Source organism: Bos mutus, chromosome 22 (genome assembly GCF_027580195.1).
Source record: "Bos mutus isolate GX-2022 chromosome 22, NWIPB_WYAK_1.1, whole genome shotgun sequence".
Lineage (NCBI taxonomy): Eukaryota > Metazoa > Chordata > Mammalia > Artiodactyla > Bovidae > Bos > Bos mutus.
Genome location: NC_091638.1, coordinates 27,625,786 through 27,647,869, shown reverse-complemented (window position 1 = coordinate 27,647,869; position 22,084 = coordinate 27,625,786). Strand labels below are relative to the sequence as shown.

Genomic DNA, 22,084 nt, shown 5'->3' with positions numbered 1-22,084 from the left:
GACTCATTAGAAAAGACTCTGATGCTGTGAGGGATTAGGGGCAGGAGGAGAAGGGGACAATAGAGGATGAGACGGCTGGATGGCATCACTGACTCGATGGACGTGAGTCTGAGTGAACTCTGGGAGTTGGTGATGGACAGGGAGGCCTGGAGTGCTGCGATTCATGGGGTCGCAAAGAGTCAGACACGACTGACCAACTGAACTGAACTAAACTGAATGGTAAATGATTCAATCCTTCCTTCCTTTCAATGAAGTGCTAAGTTGCTTTAGTTGTCTCTGACTCTTTGCAACTCTGTTGACTGTAGCCTGCCAGGCTCCTCTGTTCATGGGGTTTCCCAGGCAAACTGGAGTGGGTTGCCATTTTCTCCCCCAGGGGATCTTCCCAACCCAGGGATCGAACCCACATCTCACGTCTCCTGCACTGGCAGGCAGGTTCTTTACCCCTAGCGCTACCAAGCCTCCATAAAAGACCCTAACTGACAAGGTTTGAGGGCTTCCTAGTAACTGAACATATTGAGGCGCTGGGAGAGTGGAGGGCATGGGAAGGGCATGGAAGCCCTGTGCCCCTTCTCACGAACCTCACCCTAGGCATCTCTTCTACTTAGCTGTTCCTGAGTTGTATCCTTTATGATAAATGGATAATGGTAAGCAAAGTGCTATCCTGAGTTTTGTGAGCCATTCTAGCAAGTTCTCAAACCCAAGGAGGGGGTTGTGGTAACCCCCCTAGTTGACCAGAGGAGACCTGGACTGACGGCATCTATGTTTGTGTGTGGTGGGTACCAGTCTTGTGGGACTGAACCCTTAACCTGTAGGAAAGTGAAAGTGTCAGTCATTCAGTCATGTCCTACTCTTTTCGATCCCATGGACTGTAGCCAGCCAGGCTCCTCTGTCCACAGAATTCTCCAGGCAAGAATATCGGAGTGGGTAGCCATTCTCTTCTCCAGGAAATCTTCCCAACCCAGTAAGCCTTGTAGTATCTGAAGCTAACTCCTCATACAGTGTCAGAATTGAATTGTATTTTGGGGCACCTAGCTGGTATCAGGGGCTTCCCTGGTGACTCAGACAGTTAACAATCTGCCTGCAATGTGGGAGACCTGGGTTCAATCTCTGGGTTGGGATGATCCCCTGGAGGAAGGCATGGCAACCCACTGTAGTACTCTTGCCTGGAGAATCCCATGGACAGATGAGCCTGGTCGCTACATACAGTTCATGGGGTCGCAAAGAGTTGTACATGACTGAGTGACTAAGCACAGCATAGCTGCTGGTATCAGAGAACAGGCTGGTGTAGAGAAAAAAGAAAAACAACAACAACAACAACAACACATTTTTCATGTCAGAACTGTTCTGTGGATAGAACAGAGACGGATATTTTTTCTCCTTTAATTCACCAAGCTAGTTACTCAAGTCCTAATACTGTATGTGCCTATAAAACACTGGGACTCCAATTTCTTGATGAGATAATAATTTTTTCTTTAGAACCGTAACACCAGTTCACAAACCAATATATTTTGATCTGGGTAGGTAAACAGAAGCAAACTTGAGGAATATCAGCATTTTAAATGCTATCTCTATTCCTGCAAGTAATGTGGTTATTCCGAAAACTAATGTCCTTGCAGTGAGGAGTCCTTCATATTATGGCATCACAGATTTCACTTAACCTTAAACCAAATGCAGTTTATGAAAATAATGTATTGAAAAATGGCACCTTTTTAAGCCATTAAAGTACAGGTATTGTCAGAAATGCAGTTTTAATAGACCAAAATAATTTTGTGCATACTTCTAGATTTTCAGGGAGACATATTTTCTCTTAGCTGCCAGACAAAACACATTTCGATAAATATCAGGCAGGCAAATGCATTCGATGGTGTTTAAGAAGACAAATCCAGATCTATCTTCTGCTCTTCTTTAGGGGTTCCCTGACAGCCCTTCCCTGCTTGGCACTCAGTCCCTGGGGGGCTGACTTGTGAGAACTGCATGCCAGGCTCTCTGACCCTCTCTCTGGCTTCTCACTGGATGGAGACGAGATGGAGCAGGACGCTGTGGAACCCTCCAGGTACAAATCCTTTCTGTGTCCCCTATTTCTTGTTTGCAGAAAATAGTTTCATTTAACCTCCTTGACCTTCCCTGATTTCCAAAGGGCAGATTCAAATAGTTGCTTATCAGGAAAGAGAGGAAATGCAGAAACTAAGGAGAAGCAGTAAAAAACTAATAGTGCATGGAAGTGGAGTGGAGGTGCAGGGTCCTCAAGAAATATACTTAACAATACCTCTGAGTTCTTCTGCAGGAACTTAGCACCACCCTTCCCCTCACCCAGGTGAAGGAGGAGCACAAGATTCCTGGAGTACTTTCCTGTTACCTCCCCACCAACCAATAAGAAAATAGTCTGCACATGACAAAGATAGATGAAGGTTCTGGCCCACTCCCCAAATGATTCTCCCTTTAAAAACTTGACTGTCGAGCAGAATCTTCAGAATCGGTTTGCCATCTCCCCAGGTTGCTGGCCTCCTGAATAAAGCAACCTTTCCATTCCTATCAGCACTTGTCTCTTGACCTTTTGAGAGGTGAGCAGCCAAACCTGAGTTTAGAAACAGAGAAGCCAGGAGATGGGCCGGTGCAAGGTAAGAGAGGCTGGGTATTTACTCTCTCAGTGCTGAGTGAGTCACAGTTTGGTAAGGACAATATGTGCCTAATAACAAACCCTGCTTTGTTTGGGCAACCCTCACTCACACACATACTTACTGCTCTCTCCAGCATAACAAATCCTTCCATTACCTCCCAATAGTCTGCTTTTTATTTACTCACTTCATTTTTTGCCAGCTTTCTATTTATTTAAAAGGGTTTGAATTGTCTCTATCCAATTTTCCTATGTACCTGTGACTCTTCGTTCTAGAATGAAGTTAATTCTTTGCCTGATTGTAAGGAATCAGACTCTGTCTATATGTTTTCATTTTTGCCAGTAGAAATTTTATATTCAAAAAGAATTCAAAGTATTTAACATCTTTTCCTATTCTAATTAAAATAGTGGGAGCTAAATATATTCCATATAGCTGTTTACAACAGGAGGCTGAACAGAGATATCAGTGAAGTTTCAGTTTGGTCTTCTGTATACATTTTTTAGTTATATTCTCCTGGCAACAACAACAAAAATCTACTAGGTCCCCCACCCCTTCACTGCCCAAGTTATGTTCCTCTGTCAAATATTAAAAAAAAAAAATCTACTAGCTCCCCTCTCAAAATATACTTACCTGTAATATTTCAAAATGCTTCCCAGGTGCCTCAGTGGTAAAGAATCTGCCTGCCAATTCAGGAGACTTGGGTTCAATCTCTGGGTCGAAAAGATTCCCTGGAGTAGGAAATGGCAACCTACTCCAGTATCCTGTCCATGGGGTAACAAGGAGTCCAACACAGCTGAGCGTGTGTGTGTGCACGCACACATGCACACACACACTATTTCACAATATAGCTTTTCCCATTGCTTGTCAAGATTATTCTTCCAAGTTTTATTTTCTCAAGTCACAAAATGACTGTAAAGAAATGGACCGTATGTACCAAAATAGAACTTTGGAGCTTTTGTTTCTCAGGCACCTACTACCCATGAATTTAAACCATCTGTCTCCTCTTTATCTTGTTCTTATCTGTTGTTTCTACAAAAAGGGGCACAAGAAGAGATCTGAGCCTGAGTGTTGTGGTTAGAAGATGAAATAAATTGGAGCCCAGGGAAATGAGCTCCTCAACGACTTCTTGGTCAAATCAGAAAAAAAAAAAAATTAGTCTAGCTGCTAATGATGATGTGTGCTCAGCACGCCCCATGGCACATGATCAACCCCCACTGAGATGAGAGGAAGGCAGGAGCTATTAACAATTGCGAAGATATATTGGGGAAACTGCAACCCAGAAAGTTAGCCACACGACTGCTAATTAAATACTCAGCTAAGTCATTTATTCTTCCAGGTTACTGTTTAAATCATTACTGAGACTATGAAAATACGTATTTCTATCTTGGCACAATTATATACACTATTTCTTAAGTTGTCGCACAGAGTGTTTCCTTCTTTCTTGTTTCTTTCTTTTCATACACACCAAACCCTTGGGGAGTTCCCAGGGGGCATTAGTGATAAAGAATCCACCTGCCAATGCACGAGATTCAAGAGATGAGGGTTCAATCCCTGGGTCGGGATGATCCCCTGGAGGAGGAAATGACAACCCAGTCCAGTATTCTTGCCTGGGAAATCCCATGGACAGAGAAGCCTGGTGGCCATAGTCCATTGGGTCACAAAGAGTCAGACACCACCGAGCACACCCAGCACACGCAAGCCCTTGCGGGGGAAATTTTCACTAGCTGTTTCCTTTCAATACTGTACTCAGGCTTTATGTGGATGTTAAGTTCGCTACTCTCATAGGGAAGATGCTATAATTAATTCAAGGCAATTTCCATTTGCTCATCAGCTCCTCATCTTTTTTGCTCTCCTCGCCAATGGCAACACCAGTAGCAACACAAAAAATAGTACTGAGTCCCATGCTCAAGACTGTGCTATGTGTTTCAATACTACTTCACTGGTTTTCAAAATTTTCCTTCCAGTGAAATCTTATCCCAAAGCCCAATATGCAAAAACAGAAAAGCAGAAGCTCCCAAAGTCTCTTTGGCCCATTTTCGCAATGGCTGCTTTATCTCATTTAAAACTTCTCCAATGATGCTGTGAGTTACTTACTATTATCTTTATTTTAACAGGGCCTTGGAGAACATTCATCACGTGCTCAAGGCCAAAGAGCAATAAGATAATGGAGCTGAAATTGTATTTCATCAGTCACCATGAGCTTTCTGCAAACTTCCTCTGTGCTGGATACAACTGCTGGCACCTGGGATACGTAAGTGAGCAAACAGGCAGGGTTTCTTGTCCCTGATGGAGACTGTATTCTGCTCTAGTGGATCTGAATGCAGGTTTGTCTAATTCAAAAATGGTGTGAACTTAACAAGATAACTATTGTGGAACTACATGGATGCTTTGGTTTTCTCTCTTGTTCAATCAACCTCTCTTTCCTGACCTGAGCCACAGCAGTATAATTCTCTTTTCTTATAGAGTTGCTTATCTGGATGACTCCTGATCTGCTTAAACTGACATATTCTAACATCAACATCTACCTGCCTTCAAGCTGTCAGACAATCACCAGTGACTGATAACACTCCTGTGGCCCTTGGAAGCCTACAAAGCTCATTTATATATAGTCTCTTATTTATTTCTCTTAAGTATTTCACAAGCTACAACCAGGTCGAGAATTATGCCCCTGTCATAGAGTGTACCCTGGAGAAGGAAATGGCAAGCCAATCCATTATCCTTGCCTAGAAAATCCCATGGACAGAGGAGACTGGTGGGCTGCAGTCCATGGGGTTGCAAAGAGTCGGGCATGACTGAATGACTAACACACACTGAAACACACACAGAGTTTGTAAAGGACAAAGTTATTGAATGGGGGAGGTGTACCTCAGTCTCCTGTTGGAGGGATGTACGATGAGCTCATTTATTTTCTCTAAGTAAATCTGATTTAACATTGAATTTCATATCCTGCTTGACTTCAATCACTCCTGGGGTTCCCTTCCCAAAGCCTTGCCAAGATAACTTACTCTTAAACTGTTTGATCCCTGTAGGCCCAGCAATTCTGCCATGCTGGGGAAATAAAAAGTCCTTGTTGAGTATAGGAAGCGCATCTGTTCCCTTCTGTGGTCTCACCATCACCCTGGGCACTGCCAGGGAGAAAGTGATAGGACTCACAGGACTTCGTAAGCCTAAGATCTTTGTTTCTTCCAAAATCACCTGAAATTTCTCTTGCATTTTTTTCCGCTGTGGCATTTTCTCTCTCCCCACTCTCTAGGATACATGAAATAATCGGCTTAAAGGCCTGAGCTTTGGAAACAAAGCCAGGAAGGAAGGAATCTCACAGGTCATCCCATCTTAATAGCTGTCACAAACTCTCCTGAGGCAAAAGCGCTTAGAGTTGAAGAATTGTTTGAGAATATTTACTGGGAAGAAATCTATAAATTTATATCTCAAAATTCTTTGGGAATATGGCTCATGCTTCTTCATTGGTTACTAATATGAGCCAGAAACTGTGAGATGCACAAGTATCTAATCACAGTTTATGTTCTCAAAATCCTAGTTAGGTTAGGTCCATTGTTCCCACTCTGCAGGTGATAAAAGTAAGGCTCATAGAATTTACATCACTTTTGCAGCAAAGGGAAAGGCAGGGTTGGGATCTGGCACAGATTTGACCTCAGAACTATACTAGTACATCTGTGTTCCGTCTATCCCACCTACCTTCCCTGTCAATGCCACTTCTCTAATTATGGGGGACCTACTATTGGTTGCCCACTGTCTTTCACTGCTTCCATTCACTGCTAGGGAATTACAGGAATTTTTCATCCAAATGTTCCTGGCTCCCTTTAATATGCTAACCAAGTTGCTCTTCTATATGTATGTGGTGTTTTGCTTCTTCAATATCATTTTACCTTCCTTAAGCTGAACAGCTCTGTCTCTGATCAAGGGTCACTGTGCCAAGACCAGGGCCTCCTATACACACATGTGCAGGAAGATATTTCCCTATGGGTACTCACTAAAAATTCACATTCATGACATCTGTCTCTAGATGAGTGGGTTCAGTGGGTCCAGGGATGATTCTGGGGGCTCATCTTCAGCAAAAATTCAGGTAATTGCAGGCAAGATGGCCTATGGGGCCTCCTCTGAACACCTCTGCTCTAGCTTATCCTTTCTTGGCTTTGTCATTAGTGCTTACTCAAGTCACTGCTTGTTTGGTTACAAGGACCTGGAACTCTTGGAAGTTCACTTGTAAAGAAAGTTGACTGAAAAGAAGGACAAGGCGACATTATGAGAAAGAACACAGCCAACTTGAGTACTGGGTGCTGTCAAAGAGCTATTCTGTTCTGTTCTTTAAGGCTCCGTGGGTCCTTGTCTCCTGCATTTTTTTTAGGGTTGCATCCGTGTTCTTGCCTGGAGAATCCCAGGGACGGGGGAGCCTGGTGGGCTGCCGTCTATGGGGCTGCACAGAGTCGGACATGACCGAAGTGACTTAGCAGCAGCAGCAGAGTATGTCTGCTCCATCTTGTCCTGGTAGAGCTTCTTTGTTCTATTTCCCAATGGCCATCACTGGGCTTCCAGGGGGCTGAGATGGTAAAGAATCCATTTACAAGGCAGGAGACCTGGGTTCAATCCCTGAGTCAGAAAAATCCCCTGGAGAAGGAAATGGCAACCCACTCCAATATTCTTGCTTGGAGAATCCCACGGACAGAGGGGCTTGGGACCCTATGGTCCGCAGCATCTCAAAGAGAGTTGGACATAACTGAGAGAATAACTCTTTCTCACTTTCACTTGGCAAGTCTGACGTGGGTCCTAAATTTGACATATCATGGTATCACTCTTACTAAACACAACCTCTGTGTTGCTTGCTTCAAGACATCATACAAGAATCTGACTTAGTTCAGCTGACCTGTCCATGGGCAGTGGCCTTTGATCCACCTTTTGGCCACCCTGGTGTAATCATTTGAGGGTATGTTGGCAGGTGGCAGGGTACATGGTCCTGTACTGCAAACATGTGCTGCATGTAAACCTGCCACAGAATCAGGAATTAGAAGCATGAGGGAAGCTTCCTAAGCAGATGGCTGGGGGTGGAGGTAAATCACAACGACGGCTACTACAAAGTGGTAGAGAAATCTGAAGACTGGACTTTTTATCTTGTCCATTCTTTGCCCATTTGTTTTCAGTTCTCCCTAACGGCTCCCTCCTAAACATGGGGCCCAGTCAGAATGGTTCTTCTTAACAGTTATGGCCATCTGTGACGTGGCCCCACTGTATTTTTCTTTTCTTCACCTGAAACCAGCTTCCACAGGCAGACCGCTACTCCTTCCATTCCTCCAAAGTGCCATGCTCAGTCTGGAATGTTTCCACTTTCTCTGTGTTTCCTTACTTTTTCTGTTAAGCCTGAATGCCCTTATGAAGTCTTTCAAGGTCTCTCAGCCCTCAGCCACTCTGTGTGACCTAGTCTGATCTTCATGACATTTGGTTGTGTGTTATCCTATTTCACACCATTCATCTTCTTTCACCAAAGGCAATTATTTGAAGGCAAGAATTATATTCTACACAGATGGCTTCTTCAGAGCCCAGAAGCAACAAGTCCACCAAGAAAATAAGCCAAAGCACTGGAGATTGAGTTAATTGTCGTCAAAGTCATCCTATGAACTTAAACACTAGAGTTCAATCTTATTTTTTGTCAATACAGCTAAAAGATTAGGCCCATGGGATACATTATTTCCTTTCATTTTATTATTATTTTCTTTTCTACCATGCTAAAGTTATTTTCATTCAATTGGTTGAATTAAAACCAATATTTGTTGATAGTCACAGGGAACAATATCCAAAGTCAGACTTTAGCTAAGATTTCATTACTATAAAGACTTGTAAACGAAAGCAAAGTAGCCTGCCAACATTCATACACGAGCTAATTAATTTTAAAAGATATTACCTCATAACCGAGTAAGTGTCCATTGCTCAATTTCCAAGGAATGGCATTCCATGAAACTTCAATTTCTGAGGAAGATAGGCTATTTGCAGAAACTTGAGATGGAGCTATTGTAGGCTCTGTTTGGGAACAGAATGTGAAATCCAGTTATAATTTTGATAGTTAATTTAAAAAATCTACTGAAGTCTTTATTTAAAAAAAAACATTTCAACATATTTGAAAATACTATAAAATACTCTTTAAAAATATTTGAAAATATGAATCATGTCTTGGTCATGTCCCATTTCCTAGGAAAAGATGGCATCAGAACCACAGGCTTCTTGCTGAACAACCAGAACAATGCTACCCTCCTCTCTGGCACTCCTTTCTGGGTATTCTACTTTTCTCCCTTTTTTCCCCCTTTGTTCTTTCCACTATATCATTATTTCTCTCTTTTTCATCCTTCAGCCCTGGTGGGAAATCCTATGTCCATAAATGCTACCTATTTTTATTTTTGGCCTTGCCAAACAAAAGTCAAGGTCTACAGAATTCATTTACTCAATAAGCATTTAGTGAGTGTCTTGTCCAACCAGGCTCACAAGAGGGGCAAAGTTCAATGAGATCCTGTACTCTGCTGAAGAAGGAGATAAACCTGCACAGAGCTATTACACAGTACAGAGATCCCCTTGCTAATGGAGAACTCCTGGGGTTTCACAGGCCCTCCGCAGTGATTCTCCCATCTCAGGACACAGCTCTGAGTAGACCTGTCTCCTCCCCCAACATTCATTTCTATGTTAAAGGATCCTGCTCCCTGGCCATGGCTGATGGATACTGACAGCCTGGTCCAAGGATGGGCCTATTAGATAACTTTCTCCTTCATTGAGCAGTAGATGGACTTAAATAATTTACAATAAAATTGTTGATCCAAAGCGCAGGACTACAAACCACAGTGGTAAAATTGAGTAGCATATATCATCAGACTCTAAATTCTATGTAATCCGCTGCAACCCAGATTGTATGTTTTATGTGTGTTTAAATAAATACATTAAATACACGTGTATACATACACACAAATATAGCAGATCCAAGACTGACTGACTTGATTTGAAATGGTTGAATCTGCAGTGTAAAATGTGGATCAGCCATGATTAGGAACTGAAATTTAGCATAAGAGAGAAAAGGACTTGATGTACAAAAATCCCGGTATAGAGCACTTGGGGGATGGGTGGGGGCGGGTTGGTGAGACAATCAGATCGGTAAATTGATTAAATGCTCCTAACCCTGTAATTTTGTGCGTAGAGCACACTGTGCTGTGGAAATAACTGTTCTTAGATTTTCATTGTAACTGGACTGTTCAGGTTGCCCAGAGGGAAAGAACATTCCTAATTCTAATAAAATAAACTTTTATTTTGTTAAAAAAAAAAAAAAAAAAAAAACTTTCTCTTGAGAACGTGGGTTTGGAGAAACAAGGAGGACTTGAGGCCAGTCAATCAGCCCTAGAACCCTAGAGAAGCCTTAGGTTTCTGAGGGCTCAGAGCTTCCTTGATTAAGACTCTTCATGAGGTCTGCTATTCAAAACCTCCCCCTTTGATTCAGTGAAATGTCTGAGGATATTTCCAATAACTCTTGCTTTTTTCAAAGACCAGTCAAGTCAGATTCTGACATCTGGAACAGACAGAAAGACCTTTAACTGACTCATCAGTGGTTGCAGGGAAGGTAACAGGAGAAGGAACGTGCAGGAGGCAAGAGCCTCCGGCTGCTGCCTCCCTCCTAGCTACCAGCTCCACTCCTGTCCAGGATGCCCAGGGTGGACAGCACCCCAAAACTCCCTGGTCCCTCCCCATCACTCCCCAGACCCCTGACCTGCCTTTGTAATGATAATCCTTCTCAGTAACTCTTGGAGAAGAGTTCTGGCTATGAATTTAAAAGCTCTTTCTGCTGCAAAAATTCGGATAATGCCTTTTCCTTTTTCTCTCAGAACTTGGTGGAAAAAGAATAAAACTAGAGGGTGATGGTATGATGAAAAAGTGAGCTTTCCTTATTTGTTTTTATGAATGACAACTGTGGACCCACTTCTGCAATTTACTGTAAGGCTTGGTGGATAGAGGAGATGCTGTTAAATCTTATTTCATGAGCTCAGACTACTCAAGAGCAAAAGCCTAAGTTAAAATACTAGCTCAATAGGTCTGTATGGATTTTGGCAAATTCATTAATTTTTCACCAAGCTTCCATTTTCTCCTATGTAAATGGGAAATGACAATAGTACCAACACATCACTCCTCTTTGGAAAATTCAAATTAGGTAATGTCTGGCTCATAGTAAGCATTCAATACTTGTTACTCCTGCCATTCTAATTAGGTAGAACCACGTGAGCTAGCAAAATATTCAGCTGCTTTTAACCTATAAAATGGCTTTATAGACTTCTCCTAACACTACTATTATTTTGTAAAGAGATGCAATAACTGGGACAGAAAGGCAGACAAAGGGAATGAGTCCAGAGTGGAGTGTGTGTGAGTCTATACTAACTGGAACTGGTGAACCCCATCCTCGAACCTGCACATTCTGTGCTTCACCAAAGCCATACTTGTGGTCTTCCCTCTCCAATCTGCTAAAACCTCTCTTTCAGCAATTAGGAACCACTTTATAACTTGAGACTAGGGCACTTCAAAGAGAGTATCTTAATCTTACCCCCAAAAGAAGAAAGCTCTGGAAGGCAGAGCTGCTCCCTGCTTCACAGACTAGGATTCAATGTATTTCCCCCTAAAGAGATGTTTAACTAATTGTGAATCCCTCTGACTATTCACTGAATTTCACACTTCAGGTAAGCATGGTTGATCTTTATTACCTGGATGAGGACTCTAACTGTGACTTCAAACATTCTTCTTTTGAAGAAATATATCTGAACTCACAAAGAACTTCCAAATTGGGGTTTTGGATCATAATTGGATTATTAAGTTTGGAACTGATAAAAAGAGCTTCCTCTATTTATGATGAGGCTTCCCTGGTGGCTCAGATGGTAAAGCATCTGCCTGCAATGTGGGAGACCTGTGTTCGATCCCTGGGTCAGAAAGATCCCCTGGAGAAGGAAATGGCAACCCACTCCAGTACTCTTGCCTGGAAAATTCCATGGATGGAGGACCCTGGTAGGCTACAGTCCATGGGGTCACAAAGAGTCAGACATGACTGAGTGACTTCACTTATATATCAACAAACACATTGTCAGTCAAAAATATAAGTTGAAAATGCATTTAATACACCCAATATATGAAGAGCATAGCTTAGCCTGTGCTATGTGCTTAGTTGCTTAGTCATGTCCTACCCTTTGCGACCCCATGGATTGTAGCCTGCCCAGGCTCCTCTGGCCATGGGGATTCTCCAGTCTAGAATACTAGACTAGGCTACTATGCCCTCCTCCAGGGGATCTTCCCAACCCAGGTCTCCCACATTGCAGGCACATTCTTTACTGTCTGAACCACCAATGAAGCCCAAGAATATTGGAGTGGGTAGCCTGACCCTTCTCCAGGGGATCTTCCCAACCCAAGAATCAAACCACGGTCTTCTGCATTGCAGGCAGGCGGATTCTTTACCAGCTGAGCTACCAGGGAAGCTCTAGCTTAGCTTAGTCTATCTTAAACAGGCCCTGGACACTTACATTAGCCTCCAGTTGGGCAAAATCATTTAATACAAGGCCTATTTTACAATAAAGTGTTGAACATCTCATGTAATTTATTGGCTACTGTACTGAAAGTAGCCAAAACTAGATGTGTCTACTGCTGCCCAACACCCTGATACATTATTTGACTCCACATGACCAGCCCAGGAAAAGACTGAACCAAAGTAAAATTTCCACTGAATATGTGGCCCACTTCACACCACTGTGAAGTTGACAAATCATTAATAGCCTTTCCATACCTTCTTCTGCAGAGAAAACCGTTGTCACTGGGCTAAACGGCCCTTCACCTTTGTTATTATAAACACCCACTTTAACTTCATACAGTGAAAATGGCAGGATGCTTTCATTCCTAAAGACGTATCTTGGGGTATCAGGAGACGTGACCACTGTCTGGATCCAGTTGGTTACTCCAAGAGGGCGGAAAGCAACAACATACCCAAAACCTTCACCATTCTGTAGTTCTTCAGGGACTGGCTATAAAGGGAAGACATATTAAATCACACTTTCACATGAGGGCAAGGCAAAAATAATTTCAGCTATAATGCGGAGTCTTTTCTAAAACTAAAAGTCATCAAATAATAATCTTCATTGTACGAAGTGGCTGGATTAGGAAAGGAGAAAAGGGACAAGGAGAGAGTGAGCTGCTTTAAAACAGACACACGCCACTCTTTCATAGCCATCTAGATAACTAACTACAATTTTCCAAAATAATTTAGATTTTTGAGCATCCTGTAGCCCCAATTTGAGTTCTGAGTAATAAAGATATACTTTCAGTTGAAATACTGTATCTCTAAATTAAATAAAAATCATCTCCTCCCTAATGTTGATCTTACAGAAAAAATTATATATTGACATGATAATTCACTGCAAGAGTAAAACTTTAAAAAAGGAAGTAAAAACAAGGTTTTAAACTCAAAGCTGTATTTGCATCATGTCAAAAATTTCTACTGATACTCCATGATCTCTTGACTTCTTATTTCTCCATCAACATCTTCAAAAAATAAAGATAACTTTAGCGCCTTCTGCTTTGTTAGTTAACATTTTTCCCAATTATGACATAAAGCAAGGGCTGAGAGAATGGCCAGAAGGCAGCACTGCCTGGAGCCGTGGCGTGTGCATCCTCAGTGGGGGAACAGCTCCAGAGCCAACAGTCAAGACTTGACTCATCCCCAGCCAGATGACCTTGGGCAAAGTATTTCATATCTCTATGCCTTAGTGTTTTTAACCTAAAAAATGTTGTGAGGATAAAGTGAAAAAAAAAAAAGCAAAATGCTAGGAACAGAGAATAACACAAAGTGAACATTAAAAAATATGAGCCAGTATTAATAGTTCTACCACCATCAGCACCATCAGCATCACCCAGGAAGCCATGGCTATGGGAAGACCATCACCCTAAGGGGGCAGACGCGGCCCAGACACTTACATCCCAGGTGATCACCAGTTCAGACCGGCTCCCACCTCCTCCACTGACTTCTGAAGGAGGCACTTCTGGTACTACACAGGTTAGAGAGAAGAAATGAAACCCTATTCACATTTGGTAATATTTATCTGAAGGAAGACTCAACATTGTTTACTTTTAATATCTGAATAATTCTACGATTGGCATATTACATGTGTGTGTGTGCATGTGTGCGTGTGCATATATACATGCAATATACATGTGTGTATATCTAAATATATTTATCTTTTGAGGAGATAGTCACATGATTTACATTTGCATAAAATTATTAAAGATTCAAATATTTCAAACAGTAAGAAAAAATTACTCAGTATGAAGGTTAATAAAATGAGAAAAAGCGTTTCACGAGGGATTATGATAAATCAATCCAGCATGGAAATTTTTTTCCCCAAGTGTCAAAGTTACTTTTTTTAAAATTGAAATATAGTTGATTAACAATGTTTTAGGTGTACAGCAAAGTGACTCAGTTATAGACATATATACATACATATGAACACACACATATATATATTTTTCAGATTCTTTTCCCTTACAGTTATTGCAAGATATTGAATACAGTTCCCTGTGCTATAGAGTAGGTCCTGGTTGCTTATCTATTTTATATATAGTAGTGTATCTGTTAATCCCAAATTTCTAATGTATCCTGCCCCTTTCATTCTCCCTTTGGGAACATTTCTTTTCTACGTCTGTGAATCTATTTCTGTTTTATAAATCAGTTCATTTGTACCATGTTTTTAGAGTCCACATATAAGTAATATCATATGATTTAATTTTACTTGGTGTGATAATCTCTAGGCCTATCCATGTAAGCATGAACATTTAACTTGTGACTACTCTAAGTAGAGTTCCCACAACACTGGTTTTATATAAAAATGACTCACACTGAAATCTTCAAATCCTGCTCTTTTATGAATCTCACACAGGCATTAGATTTCTCACTAACAGAAATTTGTTTTATAAATCTCACGACACACCTAGAGCATAAGATACCTAAAGGTAGGTCCTTGTTGTGTTCACAGCTGTACCCACTGTACCTAGAAAGTGCTCAGCACACAGCAGATACTTTCTAAACATATTTCTGTGAATAAGTGAACTGAGTCTCAAGATGGATGTGCTCCCCAATTTCTCATAATCCCTGGCACGAACATTCTATGCATTGTCCTAAGTGAAAAAGCATCATTAAAATTACTGAAATACATTCCATGACTTCTATCTTGGCTTTGTTCCAAAGTGATACATCGGCTGTATTTCAAACATAATTTTAGTCTTAACACTACAGATTCTGAAAAGGAAAGTCTTAAATCCTGTCTGATGCCTCAATAACGTGATACCATACACACTTTCTGTTCTGCGGTTTCAATGTTAGGCTGTTTTTAGCATTACAAAGGGGTCTTATGGTTAATATTAATAGTTACCCTTCATGAAAATTTTAAAAATAATTCTCCCTTAATTTAATACTCAAGGAGCCAAAATATACCTATTCATCAATCACTTAAGCTCATTCACTGAGCTTGGAGGGCAGAATGAGATTTCCTAGCAGCTGATCTCCCAAAAGTCATTATCCTACCAATTTGTCAATGCTTGTTATAAATGAAAACAGCACTTCCCCTGTTAACAAGGTGACGATGTCAGATAGTAATTATAACCTTAAGTGACAAAAACATAGTCACTCTACATGCACTAATGAAGGCTGGCACTGGACTGAACTCTTGCAAATGTCACACTACATCAGATTCACTTACACGTGTGTCTTTTGACAAACGCCATATGGCCAGTCTGCCGTGAGATAGGTCAGATAATTGCAACGAGGCATTATTGAGGCTGAACCCCTGCTGGCCTGGGGATCAAGGGCAAGAGAAGTGGAAACACACCCCGAGGAAGACCTATGAAGCCAAGACTCAGAAAACAAAACACTAACCTGCCTCTTCAGTTCTTACTTTTTCTGAGGGTAAACTGGGTTCTCCACCTCCGATTTTGTTACTGGCTACAACCCGAAATTCGTACTCCACCCATGGATTTAACTCGACTACCGTAGCTGTGTGTGTTTTCCCATCAATGACCTCAGGCACTACAAAGGAATATTTCAGAGAGGTGAACGTTTGCGCATCTTAGGGTTGATCTGAAATCCATTCATTTGTACCAGTGGCATCTGCCTCACCCCCTTTACCTGTTGTGGCCGTTTGCCAACCCACGGAGAAGGGCGTCCTCGCCTGGACAGAATAGGCTATAACTGGGCTGTGGTTGTCTGTACCTTCTTTCCAAGAGAGCTGGGCAGTTGTGTCTGTAATTTCATCTACCTTCACGCTCTCTGGTGGCCCAGGTGAACCTATGGAAAGCAAAAATGCAAAGAACAGTTCAGTTCAGTTCAGTCACTCAGTCACGTCTGACTCTAGTTAGCAATTCCATAAACCAAAGTGAAGAACCTGCCTCATGACATGTGACACCTCATGACACTCCAATGGATCCCAATTTCAAAAGCACTTATGGAAAAAGGAAATTTCCCTGGCTATAAAACAGCCATTTTCTTTTGCATTCCTGTTGTTAGATATTTAATCTGGATTTTGAGCCATGAATTCCAAAGGCGTAACACTCCATGACTGCAAATGTACATCTGCTTTTTGAGTCCTCTGTTTGGCAGGATTCCTGTCTCTTTCCAAATTCAATAACCTTCACTTTTGTGTGAAGCCTTTTTTTTTTTTTTTTTTAACCTCTTGGGACATCTCTGTAGTTTCCAGTTTGTTATCTAGAGTTGTTTTATTCTACAACGCACTCTGGGTCATTTTTCAGCCCAGTAGAAAGTCAGTACTTTGGACAGTAGTTCAGATTGGCAAATTTTCTCAGGCATTCTGGATGATCCTGGTTTTTTGGAAGTACACACACACACACACACGCACACTCTATCACTATTATCTTTCACATTTTCACATTAAACACTATCACTGAATTAATGACATATTCAAAAACACATCAGCTTGGCAGCAGCTGTGGAATGCTTATTACTGTGAGAGCTATTGGAATGACAGAATTGAGATTTTTATTTCTTTGAATTAGCATCTGTCCTCATTGGTACAACTTCTGGTCTATTTGGGTGGGGTGGGTATCAAATCAATATTATAACTTGCATGCTCATACTGCTATCTCTGGAGAAGGAAATGGCAACCTACTCCAGTATTCTTGCTTAGAGAATCCTGTGGACAGAGGAGCCTTGTGGGCTGCTGTCCATAGGGTTGCATAGAGTTGGACACGACTGAAGTGACTTAGCATAGCATTGCTATCTCATCATGGTTTTTTCTTCAGCAAGGAAGGCTCAGTTAACATGTTTAAAAACAAAACAAAACAAAACACTGAGCCATTAACGCTTACCTCTTACTATGAGGTCAGCAGCAGATGAAACGCTGTCCACCCCCGTCTGCACCATACAAACATATTTTCCACTGTGCTTCAGTTGAATGTTTCTGATCATTAAATCACCTGATGAACTCTGTTGGAAAACACAGGTAATGAACATATTATTATTCAGAAAACACAGAGAATCTTAAAGGCCATATGCAACACCATTGGGACAAAACCCATATTTAGAAAGAAGACCTAGCTGGTTACAAAACAGAAAATTGCTCCAATGGAAAGTATGGAAATAAAAACAAGTTAAAAACCACACATGACTGCAGACATAGGTTTCTGTAGCTAAATAAATGACAAGCTTTCCCCTGAGCGTTTATGGTTTCACAGATAAATAAGGGCAGAGATTACAGTCTCAGAGTCTATTTACTTCCACTAGGGTGACACTTCTTTTTATATCCACTGCTCAGCACCAGCTCAACTCTTTTCTCTTGTTCCAGCCTCTCTGCAATTATCTGCCTGAGAAGAAGAGGGAAGCATTTAGGTATCTGGTGAGAGATAAATGCAGCACGACAAGGGGATTACCACGGTTGAGACACTTTTCTGAGCTCTTTGAAGCTTAAAAAGCCTAATGCTGTTTAATTCCTTTGCTACAGAATTTAGGGACAGTCAGTATGAACCCCTCAGTAAGAAGAAATTAAACATTTTAAACCAAAAAATAATAGCTGCCCATAAAGACACTGGCTGGCGTTTCCCAGTGCCAATTAATGAAGCAAATGTATTTCTAAAAGCTCAACTTCAAATAGTCTTCATTTTAAAAGAATGTAAAATCATGTTCATAAAATGACTAACTGCAGGCCAGTTTCACGCATTAGTAAAAGTATGGATTGAAATAAAATGATTTGGAAAGCAAAGCCTTTTGAAAAGGATCACTTACTGGGAAAATCTCTAAACTGTACAGACAAGGAAGCAATGAGTGGTTTGTATTATACATTAAAAGGATAGTTTTACTTTTGGGTTTTCCTAGTATTTGTTGAAAGATGGATTCCACTATCTTGTTTTTAGGTAATTTCCCGAGATCTTCTCTAGGTTGATTTCTTAAATATTGCTTCAAATCCTCAGGACTCTTAATGGTCTATACATTCTCTGACGGTTTGGACAGTGGCTTCAGCATGATTTTCTTGAGTACTGGGAATAGACAGATGTGAGGTGATTGATGGCTGTAATTAAATAATAATCCAGAAACTGTTAAGTTTGCACATTTTACTTTGATCAAGTTAAACTCTTTCCTTTCTCTCCCTCTCTCTCTTTCTCCTCAGGGTTATTTAGAAATTTATCCCTAGGACAAAACCTTCAATGCTTGTTGACCTTTAGAAACTCTCAGGTTTTATGAGCTCCATATCCTCACAGGAGGTTGATTATCATTTCTATAGAAATCTCTTATTTTCAGTGAAGTAAGAACTTTTTAACGATTAAATTCCATTAAGGCATTAGGGTAAGCTGTTATTATTTCCTGTGTTTATTTGCTTATTTTGAAAGCAGTTGGGTAAAAAGGGGCTGAAAGCAGGATTTTCTTTATGTCCATAGATTCATGAATACAGTTTCTAGGCATATAAGCTGGTTTTGTTTCTTGAAGAAGTTAAAAAAAAAAAAAAAAAGACTGATGTTGGGTTTGTCATTTCTGTTCATTTCGGTATTGATGGGTGAAGAGAGACATAACTTAGCTAGTTTATGTAATACCCAAACCATCTTCCTGAAGAAATATAGCTAGGCTCACTCACGATCAAGAGAAATATAACTTTTAATTATTTTTTACACTGAGAGTGAAAACAGAAACAATGAACATGCACACAAGGAACAATTGAGTTTTTCTTTCAGAACCAACATGAAATTGAGTGGATGAATACATTAATGAAAAACAAAATGCAGCAAAAACAAAGAAGGATCCTGTCCTTAATTTTTGTCTTTCTCAGTAGACAAAATTTATGTTATTCCTCTTCTAGCACTTTTTCTCTCTCACCCTATCTGTTGTCTTTTAATGAAGCAATATAAAGAGTCAAGATTGATCTTAACAAAATTTCATTAAATGCTTGCCATATATGACTCACTTGAGGTTAGAGAAGTGCCTTATACATAACCTCTGCTCCCTAGGATAGAAACCTAAGTCAGGGTTTTATGTGTGTGTGTATGAAAGAATTTATGTTTACAAATTTATGGAAGTTTACTTAATAAAGGTTCAATAAATCACATGGCACATACCATATATACACAACCTCAGAATGAAAGAGGAAAGAAATTTCCAGTCCCGCTGAGGATATGGAGCAACTGGAACTTTTATTATTACTTATGGGAGTGCAGACTGGTGCAATTACCCTGGAACTCTGTTTAGAAATATCTACTAAGGCAGGATATAAGCATAATCTACAATCCGGCAATTCCACCCCTATTACATACTTTACAGATATGTGTACATATGCTCCCCAAAGACATTTATAAGAACGTCTGTGGTAGTACTAACCATAATAGCTAAAGGATGAAAACAATCTAATGTCCATCACAATAAAGCAGCTTAATAAGCAGTGAAATATTCATTTAATGAAATACTAATAGACCATGAAAATCAATGAACTATAACTACACAGATCATGCAGAGCCAAGACTCACATAAATAAAAGATATAAATCAGATAGAAAAGAGTAAAATGATACTGACCTATCATATTATAAATCTGGATTGTGACTATCTTTGGTGGGCTATTTAGCACTGCAATGAAGCAATCACTAGACTTCTGGAATAGGGCTTCCATTGCTTCTGGGTTTCACTGTTGTTTACTTGAATGGGTTCATTTTATGAAAATTCATCAGGCTATACATTTATAGCTTGTGTATTTTTGGTGAGAACATAATAGCTCTCAAGATGTAGTTATTCTAATGTGTAACTACGGCTCTAAAAGCACCACTCTAAATAGGACCATAGTTGAAATTGTCAAAAAAACATGGCTGTAATTCTAAACTTCAATTTCTTTCACAAGAATAAAATGCTTAATAATAATAAAATACTATTAATTAAACCATTTGATACTTTCTTATGAAAATGACTATTCCCAGACATTAAAAAAAAAAAAAGATAAAAAAGGACAAGGGAATTCCAAAAGAAAGTTTCACTTTGACCAAACCAATCTTGTCCCCATTAGTTTTCACTGTTAATGGTTAAAATACATGCAATTAATTACTGATTACAATAAAGATAATAGAAGAGTGTAAAAAAAAATCCAAGTAGAATTAGTCTGTTTGTGGTATAATAGCACTTGATAGATTATTTTTCAATATAGTCATCAGGAAAATTACATCTATCATTTAGAAATATTTAGAAACAAGCTTGTAATCCCTTGAGTGTAAACATAATTCACATAAAGCAACTTATAAACATTACAAACATTAATACTCTTTGAATAAATTCTTAGAAGCACAATAATTCTTTGAATAAAAATAGCTTCTACTTTATTATCTCTTAAATTAGTATTTTAGTCTTTCTTTATACAGTTTTCCTAAATTTTCCTTCCCCTCACCTCAAAAACAATGGACTAGAATTAGAACAATACAGAAGCAAATCTTCATTTCCCTATCCCTATTTCCCTTAAAACATCTCCCTCAAACTTCAGCAGTATAATTTCAGTCTTTCAGAAAGCAAGTCCTTTTTCTACGCTGCTGATAACAGTATTACTTGAAAACGAAGCTTTTCAGTAATAGAAGAGCCCTGTTCCTACAGGTTAAACAGGGTTTTAAGATGAGGGAGACATTTAACTAAGTCATATGAATTTTAGCTCTTTCTAGAAAGCACTATCTTTTTAAATATGATCATTGATTCAAATAATGGCTATCAAACCATTCAATATCATAGTAATCCAAGTCTATGCCCCAACCAGTAAAGCTGAGGAAGCTGAAGTTGAACGGTTCTATGAAGACCTACAAGACCTTTTAGAACTAACACCCAAAAAAGATGTCCTTTTCATTATAGGGGACTGGAATGCAAAAGTAGGAAGTCAAGAAACACCTGGAGTAACAGGCAAATTTGGCCTTGGAATACAGAATGAAGCAGGGCAAAGACTAATAGAGTTTTGCCAAGAAAATGCACTGGTAATAACAAACACCCTCTTCAAACAACACAAGAGAAGACTTTACACATGGACATCACCAGATGGTCAACACTGAAATCAGATTGATTATATTCTTTGCAGCCAAAGTTGGAGAAGCTCTATACAGTCAGCAAAAACAAGACCAGGAGCTGACTGTGGCTCAGACCATGAACTCCTTATTGCCAAATTCAGACTTAAATTGAAGAAAGTAGGGAAAACCACTAGACCATTCAGGTATGACCTAAATCAAATCCCTTATGATTATACAGTGGAAGTGAGAAATAGATTAAAGGGCCTAGATCTGATAGATAGAGTGCCTGATGAACTATGGAATAAGGTTTGTGACATTGTACAGGAGATAGGGATCAAGACCATCCCCGTGGAAAAGAAATGCAAAAAAGCAAAATGGCTGTCTGGGGAGGCCTTACAAATAGCTGTGAAAAGAAGAGAAGCAAAAAGCAAAGGAGAAAAGGAAAGATATAAGCATCTGAATGCAGAGTTCCAAAGAACAGCAAGAAGAGATAAGAAAGCCTTCCTCAGTGATCAATGCAAAGAAATAGAGAAAAACAACAGAATGGGAAGGACTAGAGATCTCTTCAAGAAAATTAGAGATACCAAGGGAACATTTCATGCAAAGATGGGCTCGATAAAGGACAGAAATGGTATGGACCTAACAGAAGCAGAAGATATTAAGAAGATATGGCAAGAATACACAGAAGAACTGTACAAAAAGATCTTCACGACCCAGATAATCACGATGGTGTGATCGCTGACCTAGAGCTAGACATCCTGGAATGTGAAGTCAAGTGGGCCTTAGGAAGCATCACTACAAACAAAGCTAGTGGAGGTGATGGAATTCCAGTGGAGCTAGTTCAAATTCTGAAAGATGATGCTGTGAAAGTGCTGCACTCACTATGCCAGCCAATTTGGAAAATTCAGCAGTGGCCACAGGCCTGGAAAAGATCAGTTTTCA

At 40.1% G+C, this 22,084-nt stretch overlaps 1 protein-coding gene across 5 annotated transcripts in view; it reads right to left on the bottom strand.

The window, feature by feature from the left end:
- Positions 1 to 22,084, bottom strand: part of CNTN3 (contactin 3) — a 579,340-nt gene that overhangs the window by 31,306 nt on the left and 525,950 nt on the right. For 3 of the 5 annotated variants that reach the window (XM_070359490.1, XM_070359491.1, XM_070359489.1), the window contains 6 exons: positions 17,001 to 17,118; positions 15,805 to 15,963; positions 15,556 to 15,705; positions 13,602 to 13,672; positions 12,418 to 12,652; positions 8,530 to 8,645 (listed from right to left, as the gene is read on the bottom strand). In XM_070359490.1, coding sequence (XP_070215591.1) covers positions 8,530 to 8,645; positions 12,418 to 12,652; positions 13,602 to 13,672; positions 15,556 to 15,705; positions 15,805 to 15,963; positions 17,001 to 17,118 — 849 coding nt within the window. The remainder of the gene's footprint in view (positions 1 to 8,529; positions 8,646 to 12,417; positions 12,653 to 13,601; positions 13,673 to 15,555; positions 15,706 to 15,804; positions 15,964 to 17,000; positions 17,119 to 22,084) is intronic. The other 2 variants (XM_070359492.1, XM_070359493.1) reach the window with 2 other exon arrangements.